Raw genomic sequence first — 23,014 nt, 5'->3', positions numbered from 1 at the left:
AAGTACTAATAGTGAATTATTTTTCTCTCTTCCCAAATTCCTGCTGCCTTGGGCAGTTCTGAGGGATCAGCAACTCACCATTCTGGGTCAGTTTGGTAGAAGAGAGCTGTGTGGAGACTGAGAAGGTCTCTTTGGTGCTGCGCTGGAAGATGAGGCTGGAGGGGATGTTGGGGCAGCCGTTGTAATCCTCCTTGCAGCAGGGCAGCCCCAGGTAGAGCGCGTGGTTGTTGAACGTGCTGTTCTCATCACACTGTGGGGACAGCACAAGGGACAGAGCTGTACCACGTCCATCTCATCCCACACGCCCACGGCCTGTCAGCAGTTCCCCACCAGTGCCTGTGTTGAGATTCTTGTGGGTGCACACCAGCAGTCCTAAGGAAAAGCTCTGCTTGGGGGCTTGAACAGAACCAGCTCTACAGAGTGGTCTCCAGCCACTGCCTCTTCAGAGCTCATCAGATCTTGCAGGTGTAAATTTAGTGTTGCTGCCTGAAAAACTGTACTAAACAAATAAACCCAGGTGAATCAGCAGGAAGGAAAAACCCCAAAGCCCAAATCTCTTGCTGCAGGTCTGTCAAGCTGTTGCACTGCAGCACGAGGCATCTGAATCCAGCACAATGTCATCTTACAAAGGCACAGAGCAATGCCTTAGGCTGGTAGAAATGCTGAATGTTCATGAAGACCAGCATGTTCGAAGTCAAAATGGATGGGATTAATAGCAGATAAATCATCATCATCAGGATGGAAAAGGTGAGCTGCACCTAGAATAGAAGGCTCTATCCAAACCATGTGATTTTGACTGTATAAAATTTTGAAACTACTATTAATCTGTTCCTCACACAGTTCTAATAAGGGGGAGAAGGATAATGTAATGACCATTACTCATTTAAGTAATGAAGTAGAGATGAGAAGTGAGAAGTCTGCAGAGAACTGATACCTTATAAACATAAAGCTCATGAATATCATCTGACAAGGTTGTGCCATCATCTCTCATCAATGGGGTGAATGCAAAACCAAAGAGCTTCTTTTCTCCCTTGTCTTTTGCTGCAGCAAGAGATAGAAAGAAGGAATTGAATTTATGCATACTCTGTCTGTCAGTATATACAAGATTACTCATCAACTTCTCCACATACCTAAAAGAAAACAAGCAGCTTACAGAACAAACAACTTTTCTAATTTCTTTTTTCTAGTTCTATGTAAAGGACTGACAAGCTTCAAATCAAACACAGCAAAATCTAAACTGTTTATCCCACAAAGAAAACATTTTTCAGAAAAACACAACAAAAGAACAGCAGGGACAAACATCTTACAAAGTGCTTTGCCTGGCACTGATCGTTCACACACGTTTTTAGTCTGCCCTTCGATAAATTCAGCAAAAGGCTGCTTAGCAGTGTCTCTTCACTGTATTTCAGGCTGGCCTCTCTTTCCTGCTTTCCACCCACTGACAGCATCATCCAGATTTAACTGGCAGTGGAAGGAGCTGGGGCCTTTTGGCTTTGCCCTGGTGTCCTGGGGTGACTTTATGATGCTTTTCTCCCCAGTCGTCTGTTCTGTTTGTGCAGGATACTGAGTTCTGCAGCTTTAAGACTGGTTTCAGGAGTGAAGGGGGAGAGAAGAGATGCAGAGTTTGTTATCAGAGACTACACTTGCTCCCCTGCATCCTTCACACAGACTGTGTTGTCTGCAGTGGACAGCAGGAGAGAGCTCTCCTTTGCTCTTGGTTAGTTTCTGGCTAGCTGAGGCAGAGAAGTTCCCTGGACTGTGGTTTTTTTTCCTTTTTCTTGGAATTGTTTGAACCTGCTCTGGACTGAAAACCCAGAGGAGCAGCAGGAGCCCACACCTGTGTCCCACCAGGCCTGGCCTGGGCTGTGACATTCCCCAGCTCTGGAGGGACTGAGAACAGCCCGAGTGAGCCGGGCTGCAACCCACGGGAGGGACCCTGCTGAATTTGTCACCTCCTTAGAGCAGCGAGAGGTTTTACTGTTTAGCATCATTCATTTTTGTGCTGGGGAGTGCTTTGCCTGTTAAATAAACAAGTTTTTTTTCCACTTCTCCCCGAGGAGATATTTCCCCTAACCAGCTGGGAGAAGGACTGCTTGAATCTGTTTGCTAGAGGGACCCCATGGAGAGGTTTCCTCCCAGATCTGCCCTGCAGCAGGCCCGCTGGGGGCACTCACTGGAGCAGTGGCGGAACTCGAAGCGCAGGTGGGAGCCGCGGAAGCGGTCGATGGGGATGGGCAGCTTGATGATCTCCCCCCAGCGCGGGCTGTTGTTGTGGTACAGCACGAAGGAGTGGTAGGCGCTCCTGCTCGGCTCCCCCGAGCCCAGGCTGATGCAGTCCTGCCACCAAAGGAAACAATCCAGCATTAAACACGTCGCATCGCCGCCTCCGAGTCATTTTATTACCCGGTGATGACCTTTATATAATTCATGGCTTTCTGTACACATAAAAGAGTCAGAAGCAGAAATTCAGACGCAATGAAATGTCAAACTTTTTAGGAGATCTTGAAACTTTGTTTTGGGTCAAAGGGTGAACTAAGAGACCTGTGATGCTAGATTAATCCCAGTGTCTTATTATTTAAGCTAAGTTCTCCATCAATCACTGAGAAGATACAATAAACACCAGAGTCCAAATATATAAAACTGAGTCCACAAAATAGGACGTAATAGGACCATCATCACTTGTAATATTAGCCTTACGTGAAAAGATCCTTTAACCAGATTTCTGCTTCAGTAGCTCAGTTCAGAAGTGATAACTGACCTTTCCAAGCTCTTTACAAATGTTCACCTTTCAAAGCTACAACTATCCAGCCTCCCCAGGTATCCCAGAAATTTCTAATCAAGTTACTTCCTCAGTGGTAAGCAAAGAATTTCTGTGTAATACTCATAATCTAAAAAACATAACTGGATCTAAATTTCTGCCTTCAGAAATAATAAACTCAGAGATCTTGTCCAATTTATGCCTTCACAGAATACAGATGAAGAAAAACATGAACTGATATTGTTTAGAAAATAAAAAAATCCTTAGAATACAAGTGAAGGAAAATAGGATAGACATCGTAGTCCTGAAATAAGGACAGTAAAAGGTCCTTTGAGATGAAGACATGGGGCAGGATGGTCATTTTTTTATATATGAGCACTAACACATGCTCTAGACCCAGCACTTAAAAAGAGATCCAGGATATAGGACATCTCGTAAAAACAAGCAGAAAAAGGACAACTTGGAGATTCTTCACTCTCAGCATGTCCAAGGATAATGCATCCAGGAAGAAACAAGCTAAGCAGACCAAGAATAACACATAATATAAATTCTGATGTAAAATCCCCATGGAACAGTATGATGACAGGAACTGCTACTGGTCATTTCCCCAAGGCATCTGTAAATTCTATCTGAAGAAAAGAGCAGAAATGTTGATTTTTTAAATCTGTAACCATCTGACTGCCCAGTCAAGAATATCCCATTAACCAGACCCAGTTAGTTCAACCTCTGACAATAATCTGCTGGCTTTGAGAAACTTAAGAATTTGTGAAGGAGCCCAAAAGGGAAGAGAAGCTCTCTGGAATTCTGAGATTCATTGCAAGGACAGCCTATGTGGACAGAGACTCACTGCAAAGGCTCTGATCCACACTGAGTGACTGAAGGCTGAACTCACACAACTCAGTCCTCTCAAATAATCCTCAGCAATCACATGGGATGAACCACAACCCCATTTTTTTAATACAGCAACAGGAATTAAGTGTTGCAGATAACAACAGGTTGGTAGATAGAGGTGCCAGTACTGCAACCCAGAACACTCTTAAGATCCCAATTCTATTCTGTAGTAATGACTGTAAAGAGCAAATGGTTGGGCTTCAACACAGCAATTCCAAAACCTCATTCTGCATTAGGCTCTTAGAAGCAAACAAAACAGTATTTCTATTTCCTCTACAAGGTACAGTAAAAATTCAAATTTTAATGTGAGCTTTGTTTTGTCCCATCAAGAAGCCACCTGCTGTGGCTGACAAATGACCAGTCTTTGAATGCAGTTTCATACTATGAACTTCAAATAAATGAATAGTCTCTCCTTCTGTTGTTAACGTAGTTCCCATGCAGTTAAACTACAATCTATAGTCTGAGGAGGGCAGACTGGTAAATCTTTAATTCTATACTGTGATCTGCAAAACACAAACATCAGACTAATCTCCAGACACCTGGTGACCCTGAGACCATAATACGCAGGAGAATTAGAAAGCAGAGGCAGAGAAGGGAAGCTAAACCAGAAAAACTAGCAGGAAATTTCTACTGTTAAAGGTGTGCCTTGCAATTCATAGGCTATTCCTGCTACTGGAACAGAAAGAAATAAGTGGGAAATGTGTCAAAGGATTTTTTTTTTTAATTTTTCAGACTATATTAAAAAATACTAACAACTGAGTAAAACCATTTTGAGAAGGATATGCTCCTTTTCATTTTGAACAGCACTACATTTTGGAGGTAATTTCACTCCTTTCAACAGGACTATTTCTGGATCAAGATACACTCAGCAGCAATGAGGAGATGAGAAAATTCTTATTAATGCTGTGCATGGTTCTGCTAACGGCTTCACAAAGGCACAATTCAGATGTAGATTGTGCTGCTGGCTGGGACAAGTTTAAGGATTTGACACAGAATGAATCACACAGAATGACTGGGTTGGAGGAGACCTCCAAGATCATCAAGTCCACTCCATGCCCGAACACCCCAACTAAACCACGGCACCGAGTGCCACCCCCAGTCTTTTCTTAAACACATCCAGGGATGGTGACTCCACCACCTCCCTGGGCAGACAATTCCAATACTTGATCACACTTTCTGTAAAAAACTGTTTCCTAATACCCAGCCTCTATTTCCCCTGGCACAGATAATAACCTGTGCCCCTGGTTCTGTCATTACCTGGAGAAAGAGACCAACCCCACCTGAGCACAACCACCTTTCAGGTGCTCTAGAATGACAAGGTCACCCCTGAGTCTCCTTTTCTCCAGGCTGAACAAGCCCAGCCCCCTCAGCCATTCCTCACAGGGTTTGTGTTCCAAGCCCCTCACCAGCTTTGTTGCCTCCTCTGGATGTTTTTGAGCATCTCAATGTCCTTCCTAAACTGAGGGGACAGAACTGGACACAGCACTCGAGGTGTGCCCTCACCAGTGCAGAGTACAGGGGAAGAATGACCTCCCTGCTCCTGCTGGCCACACCATTCCTGATCCAGGCCAGGGACCACTGGCCTTCTTGGCCAGCAGGGCACACTGCTGGCTCTTGTCCAGCTGCTGTCCATCAGTGCCCCCAGGTCCCTTCCTGCCTGGGCACTGTCCAGCCACCCCGCCCCAGCCTGAAACATTGCAGGGGGTTATTGTGGCCAAAATGCAGGACTTGGCACTTGGACTTACTACACTTTATCCCATTGGATTCTGCCCATCCATCCAGTCATTCCGGGTCTCTCTGCAGAGCCCTCCTACCTTCCAGCAGACCAACACATGCTCCCAGCTTAGTGTCATCTGCAAATTCACTAATGAAAGACTCAATACCCTCATCCATGTCATCAATAAAAACATTGAACAGGACTGGTCCCAGCACAGACCCCTGAGGGACACCAGTGGTGACTGATCCCAGCTGGATGCAGCACCATTCACCATCACTCTCTGAGCTTGGCCTTCCAGACAGTTCTGAATCCAGCAAACAGTTCTCCTGTCCAAGCTGTGGGCTGCCAGCTTTTCCAGGGAATGCTGTGGGAGATGCTGTCAAAGGCTTTGACCAGTGTCAAGGTCAATGAACTCTCAGTGTTCTGCCCACATTCACAGGCATCATGAAACAGCAGGAACCAAAGATCTCCTAGACACAAACCAAGTGTCTTTGCTGCTTTGACTGCAACCATACAGAGGAGCAATACCATGAAAACTGGGACAGAGAGTTTCTTTTGAATATGTGGCCTACATTGCAAAACCCCACAAAGATCCTTTATATGTAAAGTCTCTCCTTTATGGCAAATCCTAGAATGGTTTGGGTTGGGAAGGACTTTAAAGCTCTTGTTCCAACCCCCTGCCATGGGCAGGGACACCTTTCAGCAGGTGCTCGGAGCTCCATTCAACCCAGCCTTGAGCACTTCCAGGGATGGGGCAGCCACAACTTCTCAGGACAGTCTGCTCACTTGATTCCTTTCTAATTGGACTGACCACCCTTTGCAGTGTTTGTGCAATGTCTGTCCCATGTAAAGCTCCAATGTACTTTACAATAGTAATAACAGGCAAAGACAATGAAAATCCAGCTTCATCTCAGTGAATGACCATTCCAACCAAAATCACCAAAGGTAAGAGTGATAATGGCTAGAAAGTATCTGGTTTTTGTATGTAATCATTAGGCACCATTATGTACATTAGCATTTGAAGATGCTGGTATTGCAGTTTGAGGGACTTCTTGTCCTCAGCAGACTGAAATCAACTGAAGATTAAAATTTGGCCACGCAGTTTGAAAAGCTAAGGCAGAAAAGGAATCTGATCTCCCTGTACTGAACTGCTCTGAACAAAAACGAGTTCCTTACAAGAAATGCACTTTACTTTTAATGAAAACACAAGCAGTTGTAGTAATGAAAGTTCTCCTTTCAATTAAAACCAGAAGATTATAGCAATGTATTCAGTACACACTTCTATGTGTTTAGATTCTTCACAGTAATGGCTACAAAGCCCATTTTTTTTGCAGGGGAGGTAAAAGAATAGGTAGGGGGAAGTTATTTCTGATAGCTGCTCATGCTGAAATCCTTTCTGTTTACTTCTCTATATTCACAACCTCACACATACCTCCTTCTCTTCAATGAAACTGAAAGAGCAGAGGAGGTAAAACAACAAACATAAACAATCCCCATCCCCAGCTGGAATGGAGCCAAGCCAGGGTGAAATTTTATTCAAAGTAATTTTCCAGAACTACATTCAGTACTGTAACCCAACAACTCAGATTCAGAAGTCTCCCTTGGAATCACATTTCATCGTGTTGTATGACACACACTATTTAATTTTAGATATGCCAGATACTCCTCAGTTCTGAGTACAGTTACTCTAAATTTTTTTACTTTAGCCACTGACATCACATTTGGAAATCACACAGACTTTTCAGTTTATGAGTATATTCTCCCAGTCTTCTATCTCCATATAAGGGAAGTGCTCCAAATCCTTACAGATTTATAACTTTATAATATAGAGCTTACAAATTTCACAATTAAAAAAAAAGTGAGAGGGCCAGCTTTATTTTAGCTCTTCCCTTGTATCAGAGTCTGGAACAAGAGGACGTGTCCCTGCAGGGAGCACCTGAGGCTCTCAGGGAGAGGAGCACTTACTTTCAGGATTTCTCCATCAGCATAGAGCACGTACATGGTCACCTCGATGTTCTTCTGCACACTTTTGCCACCCCTTTCAAAGTCCCCCTTCTCCAGGGTCAGGTACAGGTCATTCCGGATGTCACCTGCAGGGACAGAACAGAGCCACAAACTTAAACTCCACAGGGGACACTGGGGGCTGTCCCAGTTCCATTCTGCAAATCGTTCTCTGTGTTCTGCAAGATGATGGCTGATGCCCCAATCATTCCAAGCAGCAAGTTAATTGTTAATAAGGATGAACAGATTCATATCAGTGCATAAAATCAGACCATTGTTAGTAATGCCTTTAATAATGTGAACTCAGAATCAATACTGGCTTTAATTATGTAAGTGGGGAAGGGGATAAAAACCTCTTACAGCTATACTATGCCTTGTTAGCTGAGCTGGAAGTGTCAGGCTGAGTCTGACAAAACATCTTTAGCTTCAGACATCCTATTTCCAATGTATTTTACAAAAAACAAGTATTTTTGTGACTATCAGAATAACATCATGTTCAGTTAGCCTTTCAAGCATTTTCTGTATTTTCGTAATTTTCTTTTATCATAACAACACAATAAGAACAGCCTTTTTGGAAACTTGATCACAATTCAATTCTGATGGATTAGGAGGGAATTATAAATGTAATTTTTGCTACTTTTCTGGCTGGCCTCTGGTATCCATATGCATGGCTATATGAAAGCAGTATGGACACTTGCCAGCTTCTGACTATGTCATTTTCAGGAGCTTTCAGACCAAATTACTATATTCAGAAATAGAAATGTTTGTGTCTCAGCATCTTGTTACCCTGAATTTCACAGACTCTAGCTCACTTGGTTTGGTTTTATTTTAGAATCTCATTTTGGAAACTTTGGGAAACGAGTTGCTTTCAAAACTAATGTGGTGAATTCTAAAGCCTACACCAAAAGGACAGCAGGTAACACCTATTTTTCTGTAAGATTTAGTTACTGTCACCATTTTATGATGGCTTACACTTAACATTTCTTTTTATCTACTTGCCAGAAAGGCAAACATACTGAAGGGCAATATATAAAAAATAAAAATAAAAAAAAATTAAAACCTTTCAAGGCAAGTATTTTGTTAATCAGCCCCAAGACACTAAATAACAAAGTAATGGAACAAAGCAGAGACTCCTTCAATGTCTGACTTATTCCACTTGGAGAAGCTGATGCAGTTAAATCTCTGCATTAATCAGCACAATGAAATAAGCCAGCATTTGCTTTCAGGCACTCAGGGACATCCTTTTGTGCCCCTCAAAGCAGTGCTTCAAATTCTTTCTCAAAAACCCCACAGAACTTGCTCCTTAATCTTCTGTAGGGATAAACAATAGAAGCTTTCAGTCCTGCCTTTGCTTCCAGTTTTATTTCTGGAGATAAGTACAACTCTTTCAGCATGGAACATCCAGCTCTGTGGCTGCCAGTCAGTGCTTCCTGCTAGGACCTCTGTGAATGGGGATCTGTGTGCAGAACACGCTCCTTTTCCCAGGAGCCTCCCTCTCCTGCAGGGTCAGTGCTGGGAACACCTCCCAGGCAGAGGCTGAGCTGCCAGGAGGCATCAACAGGGAAAAGATGACAGCAAGAGCTTGGTGAAAGACCTCGGATACTGGATCTGCTTTGGCTTATCAAAGCACAGCATCAAATGCAATGATCCACGGGCCACAATAGAAAAAAAAATATATTGGGGTTCAAAATCAAGCTGAGATACCTCTATCCTGATTATAGGGATATCAAGGAAATCAAAAAATAATGACAAAATATGGTTAAGTTGGGCCTTTTTTTTTTTGAAAATCCTCCTGCTTAACAGACTCCACCCCTTTTTCTCAGCAGTTTGCACAATTAGGAAAAAAAGTTCCAGTTTCTGTGTTGTAAATCTTAATAGAAATTAATTGTACTCACTACAATTAGCATTTTGGAGCTCCCTACTTATGACCTCTTTTCTGGAAGGCAGTCTGGCTACACAAAGTAGTAGCAAACCATTCTCCAGCCTAAATTAAAGGCACCATTTGGTTATATATAGCATCTTATCTTCTATTAAGCTTAACAAGAGGGCTATTACTCCACTAATTTAAAAAAATGCCTTTGGGGTAGGGTGTAGAGGGATCTAAAAACCAGTGGATTTGCATAAAAATTAAGGAGGAAGATGGGGAAAAGTATTCTAGTGAAATATAACAGTGCATCTTCTCTTGTAAAAATAGTCTGTTGGATCTTTGAAAAATACAAATGGTCACTACATACAGTAAAAACAGGAAGTAAATGTCTCTAACAAAGACAAAAAAGCATTTAACCATCAGGTAGGGTGATTATTTTGCTGGAAATCACCTTCCTACAAGGAGCAATCTCCTTTTCCTAATGTGTCAGTTGGCCTGAGGCCTCACAAGTCTTTTGTTTTTGTCCATTTGCTTGTGCTTTTGAGGGATTTGAACTCTGATACCCCATTGGGAGCACAGAACCCAGAGCAAACGCTTGAGCATAGAGCAGTTTATTGCAATCTTTGCTCTGAGTGTGCAGGGCCAGAGAGAAAGCTCAGCTCCATGCCATGGGGCTGGGCACGGAGGGGCAGCGGGCACAGGACACCTGGCAGGGACACCTGGCACGGGACACCTGGCAGGGACACCTGGCAGGGACACCTGGCACGGGACACCTGGCATGGGACACCTGGTAGGGACACCTGGCAGGGACACCTGGTAGGGACACCTAGCATGGGACACCTGGCAGGGACACCTGGTAGGGACACCTGGCAGGGACACCTGGCAGGGACACCTGGCACGGGACACCTGGCAGGGACACCTGGCACGGGACACCTGGCATGGGACACCTGGTAGGGACACCTGGCAGGGACACCTGGTAGGGACACCTAGCACGGGACACCTGGCAGGGACACCTAGCATGGGACACCTGGCAGGGACACCTGGTAGGGACACCTGGCAGGGACACCTGGTAGGGACACCTAGCACGGGACACCTGGCAGGGACACCTAGCACGGGACACCTGGCAGGGACACCTGGTAGGGACACCTGGCAGGGACACCTGGTAGGGACACCTAGCACGGGACACCTGGCACGGGACACCTGGCCCAGGAGGGCACCAAGGTGGCATCAGCAGGACCAGGAGCAGCCTGGGCAGCTCCAACCCCACTGACAGCGACGTGCCAAGGCAGGAGCCTGGGCTTGGCCAGATGAATTCCATTGGAAAGAGACAAAGATAAATAATGAACTTGTTGAAGATGTCAGACCGTTCATGCAAATGAGTGCACAAACAGCCTTGTGCAAATCCTGCATTTTGGGGGAAAGGCAGGCTGGTACCTCAGCTTGGACCACAGAGGCCTCAGGCCTTCCCAAACAGCAGCACAGAGCAAAAAACTGGGTGAGATGTGGCCTCCCATCATCAGGACAGGAATAAAAAGTGCTACAAGGCCAGTGGGCCATGGCTATTTATAGAGCAGAGCCTGCTGATATCATCTTAAGCTGTGCTGGATGGCTGTCAAGGATAAACTGAAAACCTCATGAGAGTTTTCAGAATGGGATTTGTTTCAAAGCCCATCCCTCTACAATTGTTTTCGAGTTGAAAACAAAAGGAAACTTCTTTTTGGCATAATCCGTGCACTTTTTTACATGGTTACAGACATTAATTCTGTATCAAATGCCTTGAAAGACAGTGTTTTCCATGATAATATCAAAAAGTCATTTACTCATGAGTTATGGGGCTCTTCCTTTATCAACTCCCTTCACCTCTATTAAGGTTTTTTTTTGTTTGTCTGTTTTAGCCTATTTACGAAGCCCAATGTCCAACATACAGTTATTTAAATTATAAATCATAAATTACATCCTGGGGAGGTTCACTTGAATTGAATGGAAATCCTTTCTCATATCACCTAAAACTATTTTAATGGTAATGGGGGCAAAAAGGAGTGCTGGAAAAGGCCATAGGAGCCAAAAATTGATTTTGCATTCACAGTATAAAGGAATGTGGAAGACTGGAAGACTTCCAAGTAGTTATTTATCATTGTCAAGACTTAATAATCTGAACCAGCCCAACAGCCACTCCTTGTCTAGGCTCCAGAAGAAGAAATTGGAGCTTTTCCTGACAGGGTGTGTAGGTTTTCCACTGGAAGACTGACCAGTTACTTGTACTGCAAAATAGTAACAGTTTACAGCAGCTGTCTGCATTCAATCCAACACTTTTTATTCAGAAATCCTAAAGGTTTTGGACACTGAGGACAGGAATGGTCCGTTTTGTGCAGAAGAATACTCTATCAAAAAAGGGTACATAATTCACAGAAGTTTCTGCAGGGGAGACAAATTTCTGATCACTCAATTCTAGCAATTTCTTTTTCTGACCTGTCAGGTGACCTTTTCATGACTTTGTGGACATGTGATATATCCCTGCAGGCTGGGGAAAAGTGGCAGCTCCCAGAAGTCTGCATGTGTAGGTCGAGTTTCAACTAAGTAAAATAGCTATTTATCCAGAGAGTATTAGACGTTTTAAAAAAAGGTTTAGTCTTTTACAATTTAGGCAGCCAAGGGAAAAAAATCAGAATATTAGTGTTGAGGTGTATTTTCATCAAATTGCTGAGCTGGTCCTATTCACTTAGGGCCTCACACTGTGACGCACTGTCTGCTGGACTTTCCAACACCCCTGGGTTTGGCATCTCTTCAAAAGGAGTGGCACTTCACAGAAGAGTGAATGGGCAAGAAAGACAATCAGAGTATCTTCCACAATGGCTTCTGAAGAAAACCCAAACCTGTACATTCATGTCCCATCTATAAATGAACAACCAGAGCCAATCAGCATCACCCCACTGACCTAAGCCAAGCTCAAACTGAGGACTTGGGCCATCAAGGACCAGCTTTGAAGCTAAGCATGAAGTGTTCATTTCTGTTCATGCGCAGTGTTCTCACATGTTCTGGCTGTGTTTGCTTGAGCTCCTTGCAGGGGAGCTGCTCTGCTTCCTGGCTGAGACTCTCACTTTATCCTGGACATTCTCTCTCTGGATTCTCTTCCCTGGAAGCTGCTGCTTTGGAGGGGGTCAGTGATCTCAAGCAGCCCAACTCCCCCCTCACCTGGAGCTGCAGCTGCCTGCGGTGCAAACACGCAGCTGCCTGGGAAGGGCAGGGCTTGAGCAGGGCTGAGGTTCACAGAGGAGCTTTGTGCTCATCACATCACTCCTCCAAACCAAAGGGACAAAGACTGACTGGCCAAGGCTCAGTGGGAAGGGCCTCCAGCACCCCTGTCCTGCTTTCTGGCTGCCCCTCAGGACTTGCTCCCAGTCCCATCCTCCCACTGGGTGATCTTCCCTGGCTTTAACAGTGACATCCCCTCGGGCAGCCCTGGGAAGCCCCTCCATATTCCCACTGCTTTCCTGGCATAGTCCCATGCTCTGGGGATCACATTCCATCCATTTCAGCAGCTCATTTCTCTGTCCCTTCACCAGGCAGGCAGCAGGGTTTTTTGAAGGCCAATATTCTTGAAATAGTTACAATGAGCAACTATTAACATAATTGTGAGCAATATTACAGCAGCAAGGGGAAACAAAGCTTCTATCTGCTGCCTTCATGGCAAATTAAATTAGTTTTGTTTTTTTTTTCTCTAAAGAGAACATTATGCAAGTGTAACTCTGTGTGCTTCTCCAGCTTTCACTGAGCAGAACACAATTGTTTCAAAGAAAAGGGACAAGCAATATTATTAGGTTATTTGCTACCCACTGTTTGACTGCTATGTATAGAAAAGAATTTATACAATGCCCTTTTTAAATGTGGTGATTTCTCTGGAATATTTGCCTTTCAGTAGTAGGAAGTTGTTTTTTAGTGCTTCTTCTCTCCTCCAACTTTCCATTTCCACAAATTTATTTATGAAAATAATACTTTTTATACTCCCCATTTCGGGTGACAATTATTACATAATTATGTCTTTTGGCCTCGTTAACACTCTTTCCACGAACATTCTGAGAATGTTTGATGGATTTTACCATGTCCTTTCCTCAATGTATTTTTGCCATGACTTTGTGCTCACTGGCTGAACAGATGCTGAGATGTTTCTCACCTGTTTCTCACTTATTCACCTGTTACAGTTACTAAATTTGCCTGAAACCCTGTGGTATGGAGAGACAAAGTCTCCACCTCCCTGTTACCAAAGTTTCCCTGTGATGTTATGATTCACTGTCTTTATCAATCCCAACATTCCATGGAAGATATGAAAATGGAAAAAAAGCAAGCAAAAAGCAGACATTACACAGAAAAGCAGAAACTTACACCCAACAATCTTCATCTCTGCATCAGAAACAAAGGGGGGAGAATAAAGGGAAAGGAACAGGAGAGAAGCCAGGAAATTAAGACAAGAAGAGAGAAAAAAGAGAAAGAAACATCACTCACGAGTCTGAGATGAGGCATGCACTTTTCATCAGAGGATCAAAGGAAAAGACAGAATACTTATCAGCACATGGGCAAGGGGAGGGGTGTCCTTGGGGGACTGACAAACACCAAGCCTGTGCAACAGATTTCTGCTCAGCAAGTCCTGCACAAAGCCCAGCTGCAATCCCTAAGGAGCAGCACAGGCCTCACTGCTCTCAGCTCTGGGAAAGGTAAAATTGGCAGGATCAGATGCAGGCCTTAAAACCAGGAGCACTTTAGAAAAGGAATTTAAAAAAACCAAAAAACAAACCACAAATGAACAAAACCCCACCAGAACTTCTTCAGGAGGCTGGTTTGACCAAATCCCCTTTGATTTTGCTAAAAAAGATAACTGAAGTCTTTATGATGCTCTTGTCAGATCACAACACAGTAGGAAACAAAGAACATTTTAATGTTACAAAAGAAGGCAGGAAGGGTTTTTTTGTAGAATATTAAGCTTGTTCTGCATAACCATGCAAGATACAAACCCATAAAGACCAGTTTCACTTTGTTTCTTAATGATGACCAGCTATGACTGATGTTGCTCCTATCTGAGGGACAGAAAAAGAGGGTTTGATACAGGGAGATAATGCTACAGTTTAGAAAACAAAAAAGGATAGGGAAACAGTAATGGGACACAGCTACAGAATTTTAATAGCTAAGATGTACACATGGGAAAGGATTTCCTGATAAAAAAGAAAATGAAAATGTTTAAACCTGTGACAAAAAAAAAACTAAGATGAAATGCTAGAGCTATTTACTTTTTTAAAAATAGATTTCTTGGTTCAGCAGAATGATCACTACTTTTTTTAAAAGTACCAGGTGACACAGCCTTTATTAATTTATTAATAAAAAACCATTTTTAAACCACGCTATCCTGAAAAATCTGTAACCGCTTGCAAAATACAGGTCATGAACTTTCTGTGCTGTTTTCTGGAAGAGGAAACCCTGTGTTTAATGACAAACAGTTCTGAAGCAAAGCAAGGAAGAGCTGGTTTGACAAAGACTGTTAAAGCAGCAGACATGGCTGAGAACTGCTAATGTGCATGACCGGCTTCAGTCTTTGGTTGGGGGCTTTTTGTTTCTTTTTTTTTTTTTTGGTCATATGTGTCCCCAGTGAATTATTTTTCAACTTCAGACAATACTCATAAAGCTAAGGAGGAATGTTTGATCCTGGCTGTAGAAACACTAGCACAAAGTCAGTTGATAGATATTCCTTGTTCATGTAGCTGGCTGAATCCACCTGAAAGGTAATACAACCCAAATGTTCTATCCTGGATGTCCGGCAAACTCCAACCCCAACTGGATCTGTTGTTTTAAAAGCAAACAACAGGCAAATATCTGCTGTCATTTGAATACATCAAACATATTTTGATTTCCAAAAAACTCAGATTAGTAATTAGACTGAACACTGTTTGCTACATCAGTGGAGTTCCTTTGCATTTCAATCTCCTTATTTTCCAGACATTTCATGGAGAATACCCTAGATAGTGAAAGCCTTTGTTTGCAGCCTCATTCAGGACTATCCCTCTCTTCAAAGCTCCTCTCTACTCTGGCAATGTCCTCATTTATAACTACAGTGAAAGTTCATTCAAACTTCCTCAACTGCTTTGCTTTTCTTATTTGATGTTTACAGACATGTACAAACTGCATTTCCTCACAAATAGAAGCATTATTCTTACAATGCCTAAAGCTTTGCAGCTAAACTCAATATATAGAAACCTCTTGTAGCACACCTGGAATCAAGGAGAAGTTCTGTGCCCAGATCCTCTAGAGAGGCAGTAATAGCAGAATGGTGATTCTACCACCATTGTTTATAGCAATCAGCATAGATATAGATACAGATACAGATATAGATATATAGATAGATATATACACACAGAATTCCAAACAGGTTATCATCTTAAAACCCAGTGTCTTCTCCAAAAAAAGAACTGTGGCTCTCACAAAGACAATCTGGAACTTTGGATTAGCTGCAATGAACAGAGAATTTTAAAAGCTTAGGGCAGGAGTACTTTTTGTATGAGCACTGCTGACCTGTTTGCTCAAGCCTTGGCCCAAAGCAGCAAATACAGGGGACACACTGTGCACTTTGCAGAGGGGTCAGGGGCCAGAAAACAAAATTACTCAGGGGAACACTGAGGACACAAAGCTGTTCCTTCAGTGTCAGTGGCCAGAAGCCCTGAGGTACAGCTTTACCCACAGAAATGGAGGATCAAGCAGTTCTTGCAGGAGAATCAATTCCCTTGCACAGGTGTGTAAATGTGACACATCCAGCTGTCATCTCAATTGCAGCAGATCACCTTGCAGGTGCTCTGTCTGTACATCAGCCTGCAATAATTCATCTTTTCCCTATTCAATTGCTTTGGGTTATGCCTGGAACTGCTAGAAGGCTACAAAACTTACAAGTGGCTTTATAGCCCACATCCTCTGCTGTTCTCTTACCACCATTTTCAAGCTCATTAGTAAATATACACATTGTTCTAAATCCTTTGAGTCTTTAGTTTCTAGAAATGTTTCCCACCTACTCCCTATTTTATTGTGGTTTCTGAAGAGCTTCCATAATGAGGCTTCTGGTACTGATGTCTCACTGCAGCCTTTTGAGTAATAAAATCTGATGCTTTTCCCATTATGCTTTCACCATATCTCCCATGTCTGTAAAGTCACCCTTGGGCTTGCTCATTAGAGCAATGAAGTAATAGTTCAAATGCTGCTCATCACAAACTCATTTGTTACCACACTGCAAAAGTCAAGCCAGTGTAACACCAGGTTTTATGTGGTTGCACGACTGCCCACATTCTGGGTTCTTCCCTAAATGAACTCTTGGCTGTGGTGGGGCTGACAAGCTAAGAAACATCTCCAGCTGTTGTTCCAGAGGTGAGGTGCAGAGGAAGCACAGCAGGGCTGCAGCCAAGACATTGCACAGACCAGCTGCTCTATGGGGCCAGAGGGAAAATCCAACCAGGTCTGCACCTTCTCTGCTTCTCATTACAAAAGGATCACACCAACTCAAAAACATCAAGGTTTCAAAGTGGAAAGTCATTTTTTTTCCAGGATTCTGATTGTCAGGAAGAAGAAATGTCATGCATTTAAAAAGAAACTTCTCTATGCCAAGTGTACAAGAGGGATATTAACTGGCAGGGGTTGTGGGGAATATCAGAGCAAACTTTCCAGATTCCCTTCTATCCATGTGATTTTAACACTTCCATCACTGTAATGTCTGCTCCTGACAGTGTTTTAGCATCTGCCTCCCCAAATCTGACATTTACTGATAAATGAGACAACTCTGTTACAAATCTCACACAAGTGAAGTGCCCATCCTAGTTGCACTTGACTGGGAGAGTATGAGAAAAAAATGACCAATGTTTTGAGTTTGGAGCTGCTTTGTTTACCTGGCATTATAACATCAGGAAATCCCAGCTTCCTGGTGACAGAAACGCCTCTGTTGAAGATCATGGGGTTTTCCCTTCGGATCTGCTCCATGTCACCACGAAGAAGCTGAAGAGATATTATAAGTCCTGGAAAAAAACCAAAGGGGTTCATTGTTTCTGACCTAATAGTTAGATTCTGTGTGTACAAAGCATGCAGGTAACCTAATGTTTTGCTCCACAGTTAATTTGATACAATATATAAACACAGAGCTCTTTCCTTCCTTGGAGTAATTGAATATTGAAATGCTGGAAACAAAACTGCTATAAGGGATCAGTTAAGAAACACAGAATTATATTAAAATACAAGTCCTAACAATCAGAATACTTAGTTTTGCAGACATGTCCCAGGCTACAGAAGGTACTTTCATTGTTTCTATTCCTCACATGCAGCAGGTTGTGACACCTGTATGAGCAATGCCACCTCTGTCTGAGGGACCATCAACCACACAAAGCTCTGGAACATCTCTACAGTGCCTTTAATCCTGCTTTATATCATGAAAAGACTTAGAATATCTGTTCCACTCATTTTTTAACAGCTTCATAGATGGATGTCGATTTTAATGAAATTCCCAGCAGTTCCTCAACATGTTTCAGGAGTGCCAACTGGCCAAACTTACTTCAGCAATCAGCTCTGCTGTTCAGTGTATCATCTGAACAACTGGACTAGGAATAATTACACACTTAATCTGAGTCCAGCTGTTTTCTCTACTTGCTTTTAATTTACAATGCAGGGGAGTAAAATTATGAAGTCCAGCATTACCACACCAAAAAATACCAGGATTGAGCTCAGCATTCAAGCCCAGTCTCACCTGCTGAACACACACTACCAGCTCCACATAGCCATGAGAATTACCTGCACAGAGCAATTTTCCACATTCTTTATCTCCTTCAGTGTCACTTGGTCAAGAGTTCTTTCTGTCCTCTCTGTTCACTGCCCAGAACAACACACATTGAACCAAACCCTGCCTTGGATGCACATTTTTGGATGAGCCATTCAAAGTTCTGCTTAGGAAACTAAGCTCAATATCTGGGCTTTGTGACCAATATTTAGTCACCATTTTCTCAGACAAGTTACCAAGGGAACAAAACCAGGAGTATTGTGTACCTCCCACCCACTTCCTGCCTTCTCCCCTTGAAATAATTTTCATGCCTGTTGTTTGGCTTCAGCCAAATTTGGCAAATAAGTAGATACCCAGACTACATGAAGATTGTATAAATTTAATGAATACTGGGAGTTGGGATGAAAAAAAAACAAGCATAAAGCCTTAAAATGAAGGAAAAGGGAGGCCAACCAGCCAGCTGGACAGTCAGCATGTATGTACTCCATAGCTGCCAAAATATGGACATGGAACTGCCCAGCTGGATAGGCAGGAGAGCACTGCAGGGAAAACCCAGGCTCTGAAAACATGGGAAAAAACCAAACCCACTGAATAACATGTATGAGGGTGTCTGTGTGTACAGAAGGTTTCACAGCACACAAGAGACACATGCTCATTAGAAATCAGCCTTGACTGTTTCTGCTACTTACAGGAAAACTTGTTCATTTTATATTCTTGTTTGCTATTAAAACCTAACCAATGAAAATAAAATTTTAAAATTCCAGTGTAAAAGGACTGGAGCAAATTTGGAAGTTCAGACATGTTACTCAAGTTTTCAAAGTTATAAAGAATTTAGGAAGATCTTTTAATGATGACTAGTGGATAACTTTGACAGTAACAGGAAGAGCAGAAGGGAATGAAACCAGCTTTTTCACACAGTAAAATTCCAAACGTGTAAAATGTTTTATTTGGATATTGTTGTATTTAATATTTTCTATGGGAGTGTGCACTGCATATTCCACTACAGTGTCTCAATATGCAAACAAGCAAAATTAAGACAACTTCAGTATTTGGACACGACCATGATTCAGGCACTTGGTAATGAGTGCAGAACTGGCTGTAATGAAGCTGAACTGTATCCTATCAGCTGCTTCATTTGCAATGGGAGAGCAGTGATATCTCTGAATTAGCAACTACAGTCATCATTACATGAGGTAAACAGATAAGACAGGATTTACTTTCCCTATTTATCTGTCATTAGCTACGAAAGGAAAACCTCACATCTCAGTGAATTTCTCTGCTACAAATAATCAGCTGTTTCCTAAAGGAGATGTTCAGCTGTTCTGACAAGCAAGCACAAGGAGATATTTACCATAGTTGGAGCTGGGGGCTGTGTATTTGGTGCTGGACTTGCGGATGATATTTTCATGGATCTGGCACCATTCGTTTTCATTGTTACACCTAAAATAAAAGAACACTAATTCAAGTTAAATGCTTTCTGCTGAACCATCTTAGAACACAACAGTCACCTTTGCTGTAGAGATAATATGAAAGCTTGTAGGGTCTGGATGAATGAGAGAAATCCCACGTAACTCTTCTTTTTCAAAGTGGAAGGAAAAACCAAATATTCCCTAATAGTTATGTCCTTTGAATGGACCCTTTGGAGCTGGTGGTGACTCTTCTGTCATCAAAGTCGTTGTTCCACTCTTCAGATGATGACAGAATGAAGAAAGCTCTGGACTTTCTATCTGAATTCTGTCTTGAAGAAAATGAGTGCTACACTTCTGTTCAGGATCCAAAGCACAAGATCCAGGAATTTAAGTTCCACTGAGACAGGAATCAAGGAAAGCAGCCCCGTGTTCTGAGGCCACAGGTTACTGTCCCACAGGATGGGAGAGACCTCAGACTGGGGAGAGAAAGGCAAAGAACTGAAGTGACCTTCTTTATCAAGCTTTTACACGAAGGATGAGCCATAAAATCTTCTCTCATGTGAAAAAAATGGCACCTTTACTACAAACAGTGCAATTGGTTAAAAAAGAAAGGAAAAGCAGTATGTTGCTCAAGTCTAACTGCATTTTAAATACATCTGTGCTTTATTTAAATCCCAACATCAAGATTCAATGATTCCCCATAAAGTCAGCAGTTTTTAACTCAGCAGCAATAGTGAATCTCACTTCTCCTGAAAAGCAATTGAATTAAACAGTTCAGTTAAACTTCTGTCCTATCAACGCTTAAAGGTTAAAAAAAAGAGCTAATACTCTAAGCTTTTGGCTCTTAGGAGTTTTGAGAAATAAATCACTTGGTAAAACGTCTCCAAGGATATTACCATTTCCCCCCTTTTTTGCTTCCCCCAAGAGTACAAGATGTCAGCAAAGTCAGGGTAAGACACACACCAGCTCCTCTGAAGACAGTGGGGATGTTTTGTTTTGCTGCATTATGGAACTGAAGACCAGCATGGCAGAAGGAATTCGGGCTCTCTACAAGTAGGAACTGGCAATTTCCTACAGCTTCATTCTTGCAAAACCATGTGGTGCCAAGAATAAGGAGGTAACCCCCAAAGCCTGTGGTGGCACAATTACTGACACCCCCAAATGTCCTTAGAACAGCAAAAGGAACAGAGATAACTTGGAACAAATGAAATACACAGAACATTTCACTTGCTCTGCTGCCCACCTCCTGTAAGTACTGTGTCATTCTGGGAGGAGACACCAGTGCCCACACAGTCACACAAGGCAGATCAGCATGAAGTGACCTTGCAGAACTTCACAGGATGGCAAATTGACTGTAATTGCACTCCCCAAAACCTCTCAAAAACCAACACACAGCAGAGCTAAGGCATTAATGGACAGCACAGCCCCCCGCCAATAATTGTGGTGTTGTGTGCTAATTCAGATCACTCATCAAGAGAAAATAAAATTTTTCTTCACATTATCAACACATTAGAAGTCATTTATCCTACTCCAAATATTACTCTCCTAAAAGCAGAGAGAGAACCTATAGCACAAACTCTATACCATCCTCCCTCCTCACAGTTACAAAAAAATGTGTTAACCTGTGGTGATTTTTTAGTTTCTGTACCAGACTATGGAGTGCAAGTTAAAACAGGTTTCAGCCTCCAATGACCTATTCATACAAATTAACCTGCAACCAAGTTATCCCAAAATCAACTGTAAAGGCAGCTTTGTACCATGTGCCAGTGGAAGCTGCACTTTGCATTTCCTGAGTGCCAGGAAGAAAGATCTCTCAGCTTTGACAGGATGGCCTGGGACACACTTGCTGGGAGGGTGTCTTACTGTGCTCACATTTTACTTGTCCAGATAAAGTACATAAAAGAATCTATTTCTCCTTCAAATAAGAATTTTCTCCTGAGCCATCCACCACCTTTGAGGCTGGCTGGTTGTGCAGCCAATGCACATTTGGAATGTTTTCCATCCCACAGCAGCCCCAGGTGTGAGCAGCTGGGGACAGTAACAACAGGGATGAGAGCTCCTGTCCAGCTGGGCAAACAGCAAAAATGGAATAGCAAAAGGGAAAGGCATTCAGGCATTAACAGCAGAAAAATTTAAGATCTAGGGCTGGAGAAAGAGGAAAAAAAAGATTCTAAGAAAGTAGGGCATACAAAAAAAAAAAGAAATTTAAAAAGTGAATATGGAAGAGAAATGCATGAAGTTTTCAGGGGAATTGTAAGAGGGGGACAAAGAGTAACATTCAATGAGCAAAAAAATTTCATTAAAGATACAAAGGAATACAAAATATTAAGTCAAGTTATCTCAGAAAAAATGGGCTGAAAATTTAAATTCCATCTCACTTTTAAATTATTTTACACATATATTAAAAAGAATAATAAAAGTAAACCTTTATGCTTTTGCATAATGAGCTTATAACTACAGCTGTGGTACTCTATCCTCTTAGGGAGATTTTAACATGACTATGGGATTAAAAAAGAGGAAAAGCTCAATTGTGAGAAAAAATATTTTTCAGACATAAATCTTTAACAATAATAAGGCAAGCTGAGAAAGACTGGTGAAGTAAATTGATTTTATTTTCCCCTCCCATAAGCATTCTCTTGTGGATTCAACAGAAGTCTCCATTGACAGACCATGTATTTGTTTCAGCCTTTGTTAGGTTTTCAGTGTCAAATTTTTGCCAGCTTCTACCTGTGAAAAGGCTTTTCTAGCTGCCTCATTTGTGGCAGCTGTAAGCTTTAGCCACATAGTGTATAAAAGGAATTCTTTTTACTGCTCCTTGAAAATTACAAATACACCTCTCTCCTTACTTCATCTTTATGATGTTTCAGAGCTGGCCTGAGGCATTTTAACAGTAATCAAAACGAGAGCAGCAGGTAAGAAAATCAGTTAAAGGCTGTTTAAGCACTCATATTCCATTTTAAACTTGCAAAGCACAAAACCCTGTCATTTCAATTGTAGCCTATGAACACAAAAAGGCAGGTTAGCTAAAGGAATGTGCAAAGAGAAGATGCAAGAGACAAACCCGTGAAAACTCTGTCATGAAAGACCAGCTAGCAAAGCTGAAAGGAAATGAGCTGGTGCCCCTCAGATATATCCATGCTCCCTCCTGAATATTTCTGCTGGAGGTTTACACAGACTCCTGCAAACAGCAGCAACATAAAAGAATGATGTACAAGCCCAGGAGAGTGATAATAGTGATAAAGAATTACAAACATCCGATTAAAGAGCTGAATTCAGCCAGGGGCTCTCCCTGCCCACGTGAGGAACAGCTGGTGCAAATCTGCTGAGGAATTTGGGCAAAACTGTTGGGGCTCTGGGTGTTGTGAAGGGAATCCACGTTAACAAAACACTGCAGATGGGCAGGAAGAAAAGGGAAGCTCTGTATCCTGTGGTTTTTATCCCACCACTGTACCAAGACTTTGGGTTGCTCTAAAGAGCTGTGTGACTCCACCCGTCACTGACAAAGTCCAGTGTTTCAACAAGGTTTTTATGTTCTATTTTTCAGAAGCTAAAGAGACATTAAATGGGCAACAAAACAAAAATC

The 23,014-nt window shown here is 42.4% G+C and overlaps 1 protein-coding gene across 1 annotated transcript in view; it reads right to left on the bottom strand.

Annotated features, from left to right (window-relative positions):
- Positions 1–23,014, bottom strand: part of DOCK3 (dedicator of cytokinesis 3) — a 105,123-nt gene that overhangs the window by 59,554 nt on the left and 22,555 nt on the right. Inside the window, exons 5-10 of the mRNA XM_062500450.1 lie at positions 19,374–19,462; positions 17,145–17,270; positions 7,332–7,456; positions 2,175–2,337; positions 935–1,041; positions 79–250 (exon numbers count right to left, since the gene is read on the bottom strand). Coding sequence (XP_062356434.1) covers positions 79–250; positions 935–1,041; positions 2,175–2,337; positions 7,332–7,456; positions 17,145–17,270; positions 19,374–19,462 — 782 coding nt within the window. The remainder of the gene's footprint in view (positions 1–78; positions 251–934; positions 1,042–2,174; positions 2,338–7,331; positions 7,457–17,144; positions 17,271–19,373; positions 19,463–23,014) is intronic.

This window comes from Cinclus cinclus, chromosome 12 (genome assembly GCF_963662255.1).
Source record: "Cinclus cinclus chromosome 12, bCinCin1.1, whole genome shotgun sequence".
Lineage (NCBI taxonomy): Eukaryota > Metazoa > Chordata > Aves > Passeriformes > Cinclidae > Cinclus > Cinclus cinclus.
The sequence above is the reverse complement of the archived record's forward strand: the minus strand, read 5'-3'. Positions and strand labels throughout refer to the sequence as shown.